At 36.5% G+C, this 17847-nt stretch overlaps 1 protein-coding gene across 1 annotated transcript; it reads right to left on the bottom strand.

The window, feature by feature from the left end:
• Nucleotides 1–7169, bottom strand: gjb8 (gap junction protein beta 8). The gene is made up of 2 exons (XM_062068456.1): nt 7033–7169; nt 1–2626 (listed from the first exon to the last, which is right to left on the bottom strand). Exon 2 carries the CDS (start codon nt 2616–2618, stop codon nt 1836–1838), a length of 783 nt encoding a protein of 260 aa, XP_061924440.1. The 5' UTR covers nt 2619–2626; nt 7033–7169; the 3' UTR covers nt 1–1835.
• Between the last annotated feature and the right edge of the window lie 10678 nt (nt 7170–17847).

The following is a 17847-nucleotide window of genomic DNA, read 5'->3' as shown; positions in this document are numbered from 1 at the left end:
TTTGCATCTGTTACACATGTTTGTATCTGTTACACATCTTTGTATCTGTTACACATCTTTGTATCTGTTACACATCTTTGTATCTGTTACACATGTTTGTATTTGTTACACATGTTTGTATCTGTTACACATGTTTGTATTTGTCACACATGTTTGTATCTGTCACACATGTTTTTATGTGTTACACGTGTTTTTATGTGTTACACATCTTTGTATATTTTACACATCTTTGTATCTGTCACACATGTTTGCATCTGTTACACATGTTTTTATGTGTTACACATCTTTGTATCAGTCACACATGTTTGTATCTGTCACACATCTTTGTATCTGTTACACATCTTTGTATCTGTTACACATGTTTGTATCTGTTACACATCTTTGTATTTGTTACACATGTTTGTATCTGTTACACATGTTTGTATTTGTTACACATCTTTGTATTTGTTACACATGTTTGTATCTGTTACACATGTTTGTATTTGTTACACATGTTTGTATCTGTTACACATGTTTGTATCTGTTACACATGTTTGTATCTGTTACACATGTTTGTATTTGTTACACATGTTTGTATCTGTTACACATGTTTTTGTGTGTTACACATCTTTGTATGTGTAACACATGTTTTATCTGTCACACATCTTCGTATCTGTTTTATGTGTATTTAACGTGGCGTCGTGTACTTAATGTGATGTTGTGTATTTAATGTGTTAAGTAGTTAATGTGTATTTAATGTTATTGTGTAGTTTGCATTTATTGTGTATTTCATGTGTTATTGAGTAGTCGTCGTGTAGTTAGTGTGTACTTAAAGACTTTTACATTCGTGAAGGGGAATCAAAAATAAATATAAAAAAGGTCTAATCAAGCAAATAGTTCAGGAGTTCTATTGAAGACCTGTTGAAGACCTCTTAAAGGCCTGTTAAAGACCTTTTAGAGACCTGTTAAAGACCTGTTAAAGACCTGTTAAAGACCTTTTAGAGACCTGTTAAAGACCTCTTAAAGACCTGTTGAAGACCTCTTAAAGGCCTTTTAGAGACCTGTTGAAGACCTCTTAAAGGCCTGTTGAAGACCTTTTAGAGACCTGTTAAAGACCTTTTAGAGACCTGTTAAAGACCTCTTAAAGACCTGTTGAAGACCTCTTAAAGGCCTTTTAGAGACCTGTTGAAGACCTCTTAAAGGCCTGTTGAAGACCTTTTAGAGACCTGTTAAAGACCTTTTAGAGACCTGTTAAAGACCTCTTAAAGACCTGTTGAAGACCTCTTAAAGGCCTGTTGAAGACCTTTTAGAGACCTGTTAAAGACCTTTTAGAGACCTGTTAAAGACCTCTTAAAGACCTGTTGAAGACCTCTTAAAGGCCTTTTAGAGACCTGTTGAAGACCTCTTAAAGGCCTGTTGAAGACCTTTTAGAGACCTTTTAGAGACCTGTTAAAGACCTCTTAAAGACCTTTTAGAGACCTGTTGAAGACCTCTTAAAGGCCTGTTGAAGACCTTTTAGAGACCTGTTAAAGACCTTTTAGAGACCTGTTAAAGACCTCTTAAAGACCTGTTGAAGACCTCTTAAAGGCCTGTTAAAGACCTTTTAGAGACTTGTTAAAGACCTCTTAAGCATCTAGTAAAGACCTGTTAAAGACCTGTTGAAGACCTGTGACATAAGACGTAAGATGATTGGTCAGACGGGCAAAACTAGGGACAAAACCCCCCAGATAGTCTTTATTTTGTCCCACTCTGACCCGACCTCGGATTGTGTCCCAACACTTTTGTCCAAACATCCATTTTGTCGATTTGGCGTTTCTAGAACAATCCGGGCCGCCACACGCCGACAAGACGCTCCCTCAGCAGGCGGTCTTGCGGCCGGGAGAGTCCGAGATCAGCAGCTCGTTCTTGCGGTTCTGCAGGACGGCGTCGTCCCCGGTGACCGTCTCCTTGCGGCCGTACGACAACTTCCTGTTGGCGCGGCCCGAGCACCTGAGCAGCGCCTTGGCCGCCAGGTAGACCAGCTCGGCCACGTTGAGCACCATGCAGGTGGCGGAGGAGGCCACCATGAAGATGGTGAAGACGGTCTTCTCCGTGGGTCTGGAGATGAAGCAGTCCACCTTGTTGGGACACGGCCATTGCTCGCACTTCACCAGCCGCGGCATCCGGAAGCCTCCGTAGACGAAGTAGAGCGCGTACATGAAGCCGCCCTCGAAGAGCAGGCGGAAGAAGAGGCTGCAGGTGTACGTCCACCACAGCGTGCCCGTGATGGGCAGCCGACGCCTCTTCAAGGTCTCCAGGTCGCCGCCGCCGCCGGAGGCCAGGATGGTCCTCTTGTCGCCGCGCTTCCTGTAGGCCACGTGCATGGCCACCAGGAGGGCGGGCGTGGACACGAAGATGAGCTGCAGGCACCACAGGCGGATGTGCGAGACGGGGAAGAAATGGTCGTAGCAGACGTTCTTGCAGCCCGGCTGCTGCGTGTTGCACGTGAAGTCCGACTGCTCGTCGCCCCAAACGCTCTCGGCCGCCAGAACCAAGATGGTGATGCGGAAGATGAACAGCACCGACAGCCAGATCTTGCCCAGGCTGGTGGAGTGCTTGTTGACTCCGCCCAGCTGGGCGTACAGCGCCCCCCACGTCATGCCCGCACCTGCAGGGGGCGGGGCCACATCCTCAGACCAGCAACGCACTTCCTGTCATGTCCTACTACAATAAAAGAACACTACACTTCCTGTCAAGTCCTACCACAGTAATATAACACTACACTTCCTGTCAAGTCCTACTACAATAAAAGAACACTACACTTCCTGTCATGTCCTACTACAATAAAAGAACACTACCCTTCCTGTCATGTCCTACTACAATAAAAGAACACTACACTTCCTGTCAAGTCCTACTACAATAAAAGAACACTACACTTCCTGTCATGTCCTACTACAATAAAAGAACACTACACTTCCTGTCATGTCCTACTACAATAAAAGAACACTACACTTCCTGTCATGTCCTACTACAATAAAAGAACACTACACTTCCTGTCATGTCCTACTACAATAAAAGAACACTACACTTCCTGTCATGTCCTACTACAATAAAAGAACACTACACTTCCTGTCAAGTCCTACTACAATAAAAGAACACTACACTTCCTGTCATGTCCTACTACAATAAAAGAACACTACACTTCCTGTCATGTCCTACTACAATAAAAGAACACTACACTTCCTGTCATGTCCTACTACAATAAAAGAACACTACACTTCCTGTCATGTCCTACTACAATAAAAGAATACTACACTTCCTGTCATGTCCTACTACAATAAAAGAACACTACCCTTCCTGTCATGTCCTACTACAATAAAAGAACACTACACTTCCTGTCATGTTCTACTACAATAAAAGAACACTACCCTTCCTGTCATGTCCTACTACAATAAAAGAACACTACACTTCCTGTCATGTCCTACTACAATAAAAGAACACTACACTTCCTGTCAAGTCCTACTACAATAAAAGAACACTACACTTCCTGTCATGTCCTACTACAATAAAAGAACACTACACTTCCTGTCATGTCCTACTACAATAAAAGAACACTACACTTCCTGTCATGTCCTACTACAATAAAAGAACACTACCCTTCCTGTCATGTCCTACTACAATAAAAGAACACTACACTTCCTGTCATGTCCTACTACAATAAAAGAACACTACCCTTCCTGTCATGTCCTACTACAATAAAAGAACACTACACTTCCTGTCATGTCCTACTACAATAAAAGAACACTACACTTCCTGTCAAGTCCTACTACAATAAAAGAACACTACACTTCCTGTCATGTCCTACTACAATAAAAGAACACTACACTTCCTGTCATGTCCTACTACAATAAAAGAACACTACACTTCCTGTCATGTCATACTACAATAAAAGAACACTACACTTCCTGTCATGTCCTACTACAATAAAAGAACACTACACTTCCTGTCATGTCCTACTACAATAAAATACTACACTTCCTGTCAAGTCCTACTACAATAAAATAACACTACACTTCCTGTCATGTCCTACTACAATAAAAGAACACTACACTTCCTGTCATGTCCTACTACAATAAAAGAACACTACACTTCCTGTCATGTCCTTCTACAATAAAAGAACACTACACTTCCTGTCATGTTCTACTACTGTAAAATAACACTACACTTCCTGTCATGTCCTATTACAATAAAAGAACACTACACTTCCTGTCATGTCCTACCACAGTAATATAACACTACACTTCCTGTCATGTCCTACTACAATAAAAGAACACTACACTTCCTGTCATGTCCTACTACAATAAAAGAACACTACACTTCCTGTCAAGTCCTACTACAATAAAAGAATACTACACTTCCTGTCATGTCCTACTACCGTAAAATAACACTACACTTCCTGTCAAGTCCTACTACAATAAAATAACACTACACTTCCTGTCATGTCCCACTACAATAAAAGAACACTACACTTCCTGTCATGTCCTACTACAATAAATTAACACTACACTTCCTGTCATGTCCTACTACAATAAAAGAACACTACACTTCCTGTCAAGTCCTACTACAATAAAATAACACTACACTTCCTGTCATGTCCTATTACAATAAAAGAACACTACACTTCCTGTCATGTCCTACTACAATAAAAGAACACTACACTTCCTGTCAAGTCCTACTACAATAAAAGAATACTACACTTCCTGTCATGTCCTACTACAATAAAAGAACACTACACTTCCTGTCATGTCCTACTACCGTAAAATAACACTACACTTCCTGTCATGTCCCACTACAATAAAAGAACACTACACTTCCTGTCATGTCCTACTACAATAAATTAACACTACACTTCCTGTCATGTCCTACTACAATAAAAGAACACTACACTTCCTGTCAAGTCCTACTACAATAAAATAACACTACACTTCCTGTCATGTCCTATTACAATAAAAGAACACTACACTTCCTGTCATGTCCTACTACAATAAAAGAACACTACACTTCCTGTCAAGTCCTACTACAATAAAAGAATACTACACTTCCTGTCATGTCCTACTACAATAAAAGAACACTACACTTCCTGTCATGTCCTACTACCGTAAAATAACACTACACTTCCTGTCAAGTCCTACTACAATAAATTAACACTACACTTCCTGTCATGTCCCACTACAATAAAAGAACACTACACTTCCTGTCATGTCCTACTACAATAAATTAACACTACACTTCCTGTCATGTACTATTACAGTACAGGAGTTCACAATAAAACATTTTTAAAGTCTTTAAACATTTGAGATAAATATTAAGATTTTAAACTATTTAGCTCATAATTTTTTCTTTCTTTAATCTCATAAGTATAACTTTTTATCTCATGATCTCGACTTTTATTCCATAATTATTATGACTTTTTATCTCTTTACAATGGTTGTTATCTTGTTATCTCATATTGACTTTTTGTATCATAATTTCTACTTTTGTCTTAAAAAAGCTAACTCATAATTATGAGTTATCTCGTAATTTCGATTTATCATGACAATTGACTTTTTACCTTATATTTTTTTTACTTTTTATCCCAGAATTTCGATGTTTTATTCATTATGGCTTTCTATATAAAAAAAATCAACATTTTATTTCATAATTTTGACTTTTTATCTCATCATTTCAATTTTTATCTCATGATTATGAATTTTAATCTTATAATTTTCGATTTTTAATCTCACAATTTCGACTTTATGTCATAGTTTCGACTTTTACCTCATAATTGTGATTTCTTTATCTCATAATAATGACATAATCATGATTTATTTTTTTAGTCTCATAACAATGACTCATCATTTCAATTTTTTATTTCATAATTATGAATTGTATCTCATAATTTCGATTTATTTAATAATTATGACTTTTAATCTCATAATTTCGACATTATCTTATAATTTCGATTTTTTTTTAAAAATCTAATAATTTTCACTTTTTAGCTCATAGTTTCGACTTTTTGTCTACAAATTATGACTTTATATTCCAATAATTTCCTTTTTTTTTAAAATCTCACAATTATGGATTTTCATCTCATAACTGTGACTTTTTATCTCATAATGTTGACTTTTATCTTCTAATCATGATTTTTTTTTTGATCGCATAGTTTTTACTTCTATCTCATTATGACTTTTTTTGTTCATCTCATAATTCTTTTTTTAATCTCAGAATCCTTGTTTTTAATATTGACCACATATCTCCTAATAATAGATGTAATAACAACAATTAGATGTGACGTAAAAACTCCATTTATAAACAAATGGTTAAGCAAGTTTAGATATTTAAAAAAAAGAAATAAATCCTATCTTGTTTATTTTATGTTTCAGTGTCATATCTGCATCTTGAGGATAATAATAATAATAATAATTAATATTTCAAACATATTTCACATAGAAGCTCGCTTTGTTTGGCCAACAGCGCAGTTCCACTCTCCGCCACTGAGCGGCGCTATTGTACCAGCACATAAATTAAGTCAGGCGAGGAAGAACTTGGCTAGCCTAGCCTTGACAAGACAACAATTGGTAAGTTAGCTCTTTTTTTACGCTAAATGTCTGTTGGAAGTGTCAATTACGATCATATAAAGTGAAATAATTTTGTCTCACAAGTCAATATTGTACAATATTAATGTACTCAATAATATATGTCCTTAAAGAAGTGGCTCAGATGTGGCAAATGAGCAATATATCTTTTATTCATGTATTATTATTATTGTTATTGTTGTACGCCACCTATTGGAGCATCTTTGTATTGCATTTAACTACATTTCATTTTAACTAAATATATTATTTACTTATTTACTAAATAAGCTACTCGGCTACAGTCCTAATTATCATTCAAGTCCAATTGAAATTATCATTTTGTGTTTCCAAGAAGTTTAAGATACATGAACATTTTTAAGGCAAGTTTTGATAAGTAGTTTCTTAACAAAAACGTCATCAATTGTTGAATGAATGAACTCCAAATGTCCGAGAGACTCACCTGTCTGTGTGGGGACAATCCAGTCAAAGCAATATTTCTCTAATCTTCCATTAAAGGGGAACAGAATGAGTCATTTTTCATGTCTGGGCTTCAAAGAGAAACAAGAAAAAAGTGGAGCGCTGCTGAGATGAAGAAAGTTTCCTGCAAAGACACCTGAAACTTCTCCAACTCTTCATCTAAGGGCTGAGGGGCGGGGCTAAACCCATCACCAAACTGTGTGTGTGTGTGTGTGTGTGTGTGTGTGTGTGTGTGTGTGTGTGTGTGTGTGTGTGTGCGTGTGTGTGTGTGTGTGTGTGTGCAGAAGTGGTGTACGTCTGCATGTTGGAGTTTCACCATAAAGCACAACATGTTGTTGATGTCGCGGTCAAACGTCCTCAATGCCGACAAAAACGTCCAGAAAAGACTAAATTGTCTGAGGTTTATGAAAATGTACGTCAACAAAAACTTTTTCTGTGCAATTCATCAATTATGACATCTCATAATTATGACCTTTATCATATAACTTTGACTTTTTATCTCATCATTTCGACTTTTTACCTCACTATGACTGTTTGTCACATCATTTCGATTAATCTCATAATTATAACTTTTATATCATCATTTTGACTTTTGAATCACATAATAATGCCTTTTGTACTTTTTAAGTTCATAATTTCAACTCTTTAGCTCATAATTAAGACTTCTTAGCTATCCATCCACTTGGGTAAAACAGAATCCATCCTGTTTGGGTCCCACATCAACCTTAAGAAAGTCAATGACTTCACCATAAAAAAGTGGGTGACATTGTCATCACCAGGAAAGATGAGGTCACCTACCTAGGTTCCATTCTAGAGGCTAACCTTTCCTGTGATAAAATGGCAACCAAGGTCATCAGAAAGGTCAACCAACGAACGAGATTTCTCTACAGAATTTCCTCTCTGGTCAACAAAAGCACCTTGAGGATTCTGGCGGGAACTCTCGTTCAACCCTTTTTCCATTACGCATGCACCTCCTGGTACCCTAGCACCAAAACCCTCAAATCTAAACTCCAAACATCCCAGAACAAGCTAGTCAGGTTACTTCTAGACCTCCACCCCAGATCCCACCTCACTCCTACCCACTTCTCCAAAGTGGGCTGGCTCAAGGTGGAGGACAGAGTTAAACAACTTGCACTGAGCCTAGTCTATAAAATCCACTACACCTCCCTGATACCGAAGTACATGTCAAACTACTTCCTTAACGTAAATGACCGCCATAACCACAACACCAGGGGGAGCTCCACTAACCACGTTAAACCCAGATTCCGAACTAACAAAGGTCTTAACTCATTCTCTTTCTATGCCACATCAATGTGGAATGCACTCCCAACAGGTATAAAAGAAAGGGCATCTCTATCCTCCTTCAAAGCCGCAATAAAAGTTCACCTCCAGGCAGTTACAACCCTAAACTAACACCCTCCCCAGATTGCTAATAATCAAATGTAAACAATCAAATGCAGATACTTTTTCTTTTTCTTATGCCTTCTGATCTCTCTCTCTCTCTCTCTCTCTCTCTCTCTCTCTCTCTCTCTCTCTCTCTCTCTCTCTCTCTCTCTCTCTCTCTCTCTCTCTCTCTCTCTCTCTCTCTCTCTCTCTCTCTCTCTCTCTCTCTCTGTCCACTACTTGATGTCCATATCCCCCCCACCCCCTTCCACACCCCTGATTGTAAATAATGTAAATAATAATGTGATGACTGTATTATGATGATAGTATATATGATAGTATATATCTGTATCATGAATCAATTTAAGTGGACCCCGACTTAAACAAGTTGAACTTATTGGGGGTGTTACCATTTAGTGGTCAATCGTACGGAATATGTACTTCACTGTGCAACCTACTAATAAAAGTCTCAATCAATCAAAATGATATGACTTTCATTTAATAATTTTAACTTTTTATCTCAAAGTTCGATTAATCTCATAATTATAACTTTTTGTTTTATCATTTCGGTTCATCTCATAATTATGACATTTATCATCATTTCGACTTTTTCCTCACATAATCATGCCTTTTTATCTCATATTTAGTACTTTTTTTTATTTGATCTTTTCACATTTGTATCACATGATTATGACAGTCACGACTTTTTAAGATGAAAGATTGGACTTTTGATAGCTAGCGTACTCTAAGGTCTCCATGTTCATCTTCCATGGTGTTCTGTGGGTAGGATGCCTTCGGACTTCCTCACTTTGTCCATAGTCCTCCTCCATGTTGTCTTGGGTCTGGCCTAGGGATGATGTTTGATAAGAAATTATCGAGTTTGAGCCCATTATCGAATCCTTCTATCGAACCGATTCCTTATCGATTCTCTTATCGAATCCAAATAGGTTGTTGTATATGGAAAAAAACACAATATTTGGTTTAACAAAAGCTTACTTTTATTTTATAAGATAAAAATAAAATAAAATAAATCAATAAATATTGACTGTTACCCCCCTAAAAAAAATTAAAAAAAAAATTGACTGTTGTTACCCAAAGTATATTTTTCAGAAAAACAAATATATACAGTAACACAAAAACAACCTAACCTGTCTCTGTGATCACTATAGGTGAATAGCCACGCTTTGAGGCGTTTTTTCCGGTCCATTATTTTTGCTGCTTGTGTGATGTCCCACAGGGCATTTCTTGTGGGACAAGATTCGTTCCCAGGGATTCGAAAAAAGAACCAACTCTTTTTCTTTATTATAGTGGCCTCGATAACGGGAACCGCTTCTCAAAATGGGATTCGAGTCCATGGAATCGGTTATTTTCTTATCGAACGGTTCTTTTCTTATCGAACAACCGGGAGAACCAGTTTCGAACATCATCCCTAGTCTGGCCTCATGTTGTCTTCTTCTGCCATCTGCTTGTCACGTCAAGGCTGGCAGGCAACGGTGACTATTTGCTTTTCTCCAAACGTGACCAATCCATTTCCTGGCTTCTTCTGTCAATTTGCGACATTTTATTGAGTTTTTTAAAAACGACATTTGGCCAAAAGATCTTCATTATCCTTTGAAGACATTTGAATTAGAAAAGAGTCCAACTCTCTTTCTTGACTTTGGATATTCTTCCACGTCTCACATCCGAACAGTAAAACAGAGATTTGTACACTTTGATTGTGGTTTTCTAACAAATCTGATTGAAGTTCCACATTTAGTTTTGGGAATGCTGTCCTTGCTTTGTTCAATCTGCTATTCATATCCGCCCTCCTTGCTCACAACTGCACCGAGATAATCGCCATCCTCAAGGTCATTACCGTCTAATCTTCCAGTGTCATTCCTTCTGTTGTTCAGTCTCAAGATCTTAGTCTTGTTTTCATTGACCTTCAGTCACGCCGTGACGTTGCATCGGTTGTATTCTGCATCTGCGGATGTGTTGGTCGGCAAAATGCGGATCTTCCGGTCTTGACGTGGGTCAATGATGAGAAGGAACAAAGATCCAGACATAATTCATCCTTGACACCCGTTTTTACTTGAGACCAGTCCGTGGTCTAGTACTGCACACAGCAGCTCCACCACATCCATGAGTTTAAATATCCAGACCTAACTCATCCTTGATGCCCATTGTCACTTGAGACCAGTCCGTGGTCCAGTACTGCACATACGACCTGAAGAACGCAGCTGAAACACATCCATGAGTTTTCTCAGTACACCTCATTATCTCCTGAAACTTTCCCTGTGAATCGAATCAAATGCTTTCTCAAGGTTGACCACATTTATGGAGAGAGATGTTTGCCATTCCATGGACTGCTCAGTAATGTTCCTTAAGGCGAAAACTTGTTTGGTTGTACTTTTGCCTTCTCTGAATCCAGCTTGGTCTGGTCTGAGCTTTTCGTCTCCTCCAAGAAACCAAGGTTTCCTTTCTGTGGTAGTTTGGCAATCAGACCCTTCCTCCAATCCCAAGGTATTGTTTTCCAGATTCCAAATATCTGATGATCCTAGGAAGTGTTTCTTTATGTCACAGTTCAACAATTCTGGACTGATCACATCAAGGCCACCATTTTTTTCCACTTTGAAACAATTGATCTCTTCTTTGGTTTTTGGGTTTATGTTAATAGTCTCTATCTCCTGGTAGTTCTCCTCGCTGCTTTCAACTGGGTTTGTGGGCGTGTCTCCATGAAGTATCTCTTCCAGGTGTTCTTTCCATCTTTCTTTCCTTCCATCGTCATCATCTTGCTTGTGTTTAGCACTCGATGTGTCGCATGTTTTAGTTCTTTCACGTGTCCTTCATCCATTTAGTCTTTTCTCACACTTTTCTTTACTTCTTGATCTGCACTCCTCCTGTATTACTTTCTTTTTTGTTCCAAGAACTTCCTCTGCAGTCGGGTTTGACAAAGTGGTCCCACTTTGTTTCTATATCCGGTTCTTCTGGTATGGCCTCTAAAACGACAAACTTGTTTTTGAGTTCCAGGCTGAACTGGCTTTTGACAGTCTTATCCTGTAGTTTCATGACTTTGTAGTTTGTCCCTGTACTTGATTTATGTTTTTGTCTCATCAATTTACAAATTGGTGATCGCTGCCAACGTCTGCCCCTCTCATGACTTGGGTATCTGTAACTGATGATCTGGGTCTTTGGTTTACTGATACATGATCCGTTTGATTTTTTGTTCTTTTATCTGGTGAGGTCTATGTGTTTTTGTGGAAATAAAGTTCCTGTAACGACATACTTGATCATACCTCAGAAATCTACCAATCTTTCTCCGTTTTCTTTGATGGTACCAGTTCCATCGGTTCCCATGACCCTCTCTTTGTCTTTAATTGCTCCAACGTTTGCATTCATATCTGCGGTCATTTATTCACCTTTTCCTTTTCCACTTGATTTTGTAGTTGTTCATAAAAGTCATCTTCTGCTTCTTGGTCAGCGTCAAGTGAAAGATGAGAATTTGATGAATTTAGAGTAGTATCTTGCAGTTATGATTCTGTGGTTTATAGTTCTCCGTTCCCTGCAAACGTTGACATCATTATTGCTAGCCCACTTCTATGTATACCATCTTCTCTGCCCGGACAGAACCAGTTTCACCAGTAGTTTGTTTCATTTGACCAAATCCAGTCCACCTACAGAACCTGCCAGTCCCTCCTCCGACACCTGCTTTTATTGGTTCAATTTGAGCGCTTCTGGCTCCCGTAGTAGATGACTTTTTCCAGAATGAGGAACTCGCCCATTGACCAACCCCCAACCCGGAGGACCTGCTTGGCTACTCTTCGTCTGGCTTCTACCTGTCGACCTGTCCGCCTTGGGTGACCCTACCAGGAGTTCTGGGGCCGTACTTATCAAGCTTCTTAGAGTGCCATTTTACACTTAAGTCCTGAGAATTTGCGAAATTTAGTCCTACTCTCAAACTTAAGAATAAAAGCTTTTTATCAACGTTCTTAAGTCTAAGAATCACTCCTACTCTCCACGATATTTAAGAGACCTTCAGAGGTGTCTTAAGTGGTTAGGAGTTGCCAGCAGGGGATGGCACTGAGGCGAGAGAGACGTGCGCCAACGTTCAGGGAACGGAACAATGTTTTTTTTTTTTTTGATGACGAGCAGCTGATCAAACGGTATCGTTTAGACAGAGCGGATATTATTTTTGTCACAGATTTAATACTTTTCGATTCCTTGTTGATTTCTGCATGTGTCTGCAGTGGGCTAGTATATATAGAGCCACCCACACCAGTTTCAAATTAGTTGCCTAATTAATGAATTGGAAAGAAAATGTTATGACAGTAGCGTATGTGTGTGGCCGTGAGGTGAGTGACGTCAGTGAGTGTGTGGGCGAGAGAAGAGAGGGAGCGGTAGCGTGAGTGCCGGCGGGGACTAGTTTGTTTTGTATTATTTTGTAGTTTATTGTCAAAATATACACTCCCATTGTCCACTTAAATATTTCCAAGATATTTCTTTATTCTTAGACAACGGATTCCCTTCCGTGATTGGTCATTTCTATGGACACAGAAATGACGTCACCTAAAATTGCGTTTACGGCACATAGTAATGTCGTAATTCAGCTCTGAGTGTGACACTTAAGATTCAGTCCTACACTTCGCTGAAAGTGTGAGTAAGACGCTTGATAACTAACTTTTAAGTGCAGCTTTCAGCCAAGAATTTATTTACTCTTAAGTCAACTCTTAGCAGACTTCTTAGGAGTCATTCTAAGAAGCTTGATAAGTACGGCCCCTGGACTCCAGACGGCATAGCTCTTCAGGTTACAGAAGCACACACCCTCACCAAGGTCTAGGTGGTAGCCCTCTCCCACGTACGAGGGAGCGAGGATCAACTTCTAAAAAAGACTCAAGTGTTGTGAGGAAAACGTTGGTAAAGAAAAAGTCCTACGTTGGTGTTTGATGTTTACATAAACACCATGTTAGGTTACTAAAGACAACAACATGGAGAAGGTCAACCTCAGTTTTTCCATGAACATTTTTGTCATCATTTTGTTTTGGTTTCAAATCTCAGTCATCGTACCACCAAACTTTACCCCAAACGAACTTTTCTCTTGTTTTCCACTTTATTTTCAACTTTTGATCTCATAATTAGGACTTTTTGTCTCATAATTTCGATAGATCTCATAATTAAGACTGTCTTTTTACATCCTAGTTATGGTTTATCTCATAATTATGACTTTTGATCTCATAATTATGACATTTTGTCTCAACATTTTAACTTATTTAATAATGTAGGCCTTCGATCTCACAATTTCGACCTTTTACATCATAATTATGACATTGCTAATAACTATAACTTTTGATCTCATAATTATGACTTTTTGTGTCATAATTTAAAATTTTTCCCCCCTCATTGTTATGACATTTTGTCTTATAATTTCGATTGATCTTGTTATTAACTTTTTATTTCACAATTCTTTTTATCTCAATTATCAACTTTTCATTTCGAATTTCGAATTTTTTTGTCTCAAAATGATGACTATTTATCTCTTTATTTTGACTTTGATTTCATAACTCATAATTATGAGTTTTAAAATGTACATGTTTTACTCCAAATTTCGATTTTGAAGATCATAATTATGACTTTTATCTCTTTATTTCTACTTTTTATCTCATTATGCTTTTTATGTCATATTTTCAACTTTTTAATTCCATAATATCGAATGTTTATCACATAATTATGACTTTTTGTCTCATGATTTAGACCTTTGGATTTGTATCTCTTAATCATGACTTTTATCTCATAATTTTGACTTTTTATCTCATAATTTCGATATTTAATTCCATAATTTCGACTCTTTAGCTCATAATTGTGATGTTTTATTTAACAATTATGACATAAAATGTCATTTAGAATTTCGGCTTTTTATCTTACAATTTTTCGATTCATTTCACAACTTTTTACTCATCATTTGAATTTTTAAGATTATAATTATATAGTTATAATTATAATTTGTATCTCCTAATTATGACTTTGTCATAATTCAGATTTTTTTTTCTTATAATTTTTTTGTTTTATAATTTGGATTTATCTTAAAATTATGGCTTTTATCTCAAAAGTTCAACTTTGTATTACATAATTGTCTTTTTATTTCATATTATCAACTTTTACATTTTTAATTTCGAAATTTTACCTCATACTAATAATTTTTTCCTCTCAAGATTATGACTATTTACCCAGGATTTCGACCTTTGACTTTTTATATCATAATTTGGATTTTTAAAATCTCATTATTCCTTTTTATCTCATATTTTTGACTTTTTAATTTCATTTATTTGACTCTTCAGCTCATAATTATGAGTTTTAAAATTTCCACGCTTTACTCACAATTTCGATTTTTTAAAAACGCCGTTGGGTTGGTCTTAATGTTTACAAAAACACGATATTGGGGTTACTTCAAATCAAAAAAAGGCTTAAAAGTCATTAAAATTTCAGTTTTTATTACGTTCCAACTTCTGTACGATTCAGTTTTTGATGAGCATTTTTGCCATCATGCTCAAATTTTCCTGTTGGTGCTTTTGAACTGAGTACTACTGGAATATAATTCAGCATGGGGCTAAAGAAAGTTGTGAGTGCCAGCACTTTGATCAAGAAGGTGAGAAACACTAATACATTGAAGAAATAACTCATAGCAAAGTACAAAAGTGGCCTTAAAAGTAGAATTATTTTGATAAAGTGTAGTATTTCTGTGTGTGGAACAGATTTATTGGATCTTTACAACATGGGTGTTGTTGGTGTCTTCGGTTTTTGCAAGGTTAGCTTTGCAAAGACTTGTTTTGTATTCCCCAGCACCAGTTGAACTTGAGCGGGACGAAGACTAAAACATCTTTGGTGTTTTAACAAACCAATAAAGTCTCGGGTGTTGATGTCACTGACCAGGAAGTAATGTGTGACCAAATAGCGATACCATGTGACCAAATAGTGATACCACGTGCTGGGCAAACAGTCATGACACGCCAAATAATCAAGATGGAGCACATTCCTTTGTTTGATTCTTTACTTGCAACTTTATAAAGACTTCCTGCACTGTATTTACTGTAACTACAACATCCTTCCCTTTAAAGCAACAATATGGCTTCTAGGGGTGTGCTGATACAACCTTGTCACTTCCAATACAATATTGATATCGCAACACTAACCTATTTATTATTAACCTTATGCTTTCTTTAAGTTGAAGTGGAGTGGTAATAGTTTTTTTGGGGGGTGACACCTGGTGGTCACAATAATTCATGAAGTTGAATGACGCGGACACGTTTGTTACTGGATACTTTCCAATATGCCTTGGAGGCTTTGTATGTAAGTGATGTAATGATTTGATACTTGTTGATATTGTTCAATGGTTATTACATATGTATGTCTAGCTCCTGTGCTATTGTGGGCTTGGCCGTTGTGTAGCTGCGAGCTCCTAGTAGCCTTGAAGCCTAGCATGTTTACCTTTTACCGTGATGTCACATATTTGACATGATTGTTTGCTGATATTGGACCGATATGGGATCAGAGCACCTAGTTGTCATGGCAACCCCAGGTCACGTGCTCCACTAATGTAATATTGGTGGAGCAGCCTGGACACACACTGCATGTTGCTAGCAAACTAGGAAAGCCTCATTTGCACCACTCAAGAAGAACATCCAAATGGTGAGACAAAAAGTCAATTATGAGATAAAGTGATAATTGTAAAATAAATTCATAGTTATGAGATACAAAGTAAAAATGACGAGATAAAAAGTCATAATTATGAGATAAGTGTACATTTTGATAATGATGAGATAACGATTTGATGATATCTCAAGATTTGGACTTGTATCTCATAATGATGACTATTTGTCAATGCTAACTTTTTTATCTCATAATTCAGACTGTTTATCTTGTGACTTTTTCTCATAATTCTAATTTTACATCTCATAATTTCAATTGTTTATCTCATAATTATGACTTTTATCTCATAATCCTGACTTTTTTATCACATGATTTGGACTTTTTCCTCATAATTTCAACTCTATCTCATAATTCTAACTTTTTATCCGATAATTTGAACTTTTTATCTCTTAATGACTTTTTTTTTCATAATTCTGACTTTTTTATCTCATCATTCTAATTTTTAATCTCATAATTTAAATTTTTTATCTCATGACTTTTTTTTTCATAATTCTGACTTTTTATCTCACAATGATGACCTTTTCTCATCATTTTAACTTTGTATCTCATTTTAACTTTTTATCTCAAAATTTTAACTTTTTATCTCATCTGATGACTTTTTCCTCATAATTTTAACTTTTTATAATTTTTACTTTTTATCTCTTAATTATGAAATTGTATCTTATAATTATGACTATCTCATAATTTCTACTTTTTATCTCATAATTATGACTTTTATCTCATAATCCTGACTTTTTTATCACATGATTTGGACTTTTTCCCTCATAATTTCAACTCTATCTCATAATTCTAACTTTTTATCCCATAATTCGAACTTTTTATCTCTTAATGACTTTTTTTTTTCATAATTCTGACTTTTTAGCTCATGATGACTTTTTCTCATCATTTTAACTTTGTATCTCATTTTAACTTTTTATCTCATAATTTTTACTTTTTATCTTATAATTCTGACTTTTTATCTCATGATGACTTTTTCTCATAATTTGAACTTTTTATTTTATAATTTTTACTTTTTGTCTCATAATTATGAATTTTGTATCTTATAATTATGACTATCTCATCATTTCTACTTTTTATATCATAATTATGACTTTTATCTCGAAATCCTGACTTTTTTATCACGTGATTTGGACTTTTTCCTCATAATTTCAATTTTTTATCTCATAATTCTAATTTTTAATCCCATAATTAAAATTTTTTATCTCGTGACTTTTTTTTTTCATAATTCTGACTTTTTATCTCACAATGATGACCTTTTCTCATCATTTTAACTTTGTATCTCATTTTAACTTTTTATCTCAAAATTGTAACTTTTTATCTCATAATTCTGACTTTTTTTCTCATCTGATGACTTTTTCCTCATAATTTTAACTTTTTATCATTTTTACTTTTTATCTCTTAATTATGAATTTGTATCTTATAATTGTGACTATCTCATCATTTCTACTTTTTATATCATAATTATGACTTTTACCTCAAAATCCTGACTTTTTTATCACATGATTTGGACTTTTTCCTCATAATTACATTTTCTTATCTCATAATTGTAACTCCCCCGGGAAGAGCTGGACGAAGTGGCTGGAGAGAGGGAAGTCTGGGCTTCTCTGCTTAGGCTGCTGCCCCCGCGACCCGACCTCGGATAAGCGGAAGAAGATGGATGGATGGATGGATTATTCTAACTTTTTATCTCATAATTTGAACTTTTTATCTCATTATTCAGACTTTTTATCTCACA

This window comes from Entelurus aequoreus, linkage group LG13 (assembly GCF_033978785.1).
Source record: "Entelurus aequoreus isolate RoL-2023_Sb linkage group LG13, RoL_Eaeq_v1.1, whole genome shotgun sequence".
Taxonomy (NCBI): Eukaryota; Metazoa; Chordata; class Actinopteri; order Syngnathiformes; family Syngnathidae; genus Entelurus; species Entelurus aequoreus.
The sequence above is the reverse complement of the archived record's forward strand: the minus strand, read 5'-3'. Positions and strand labels throughout refer to the sequence as shown.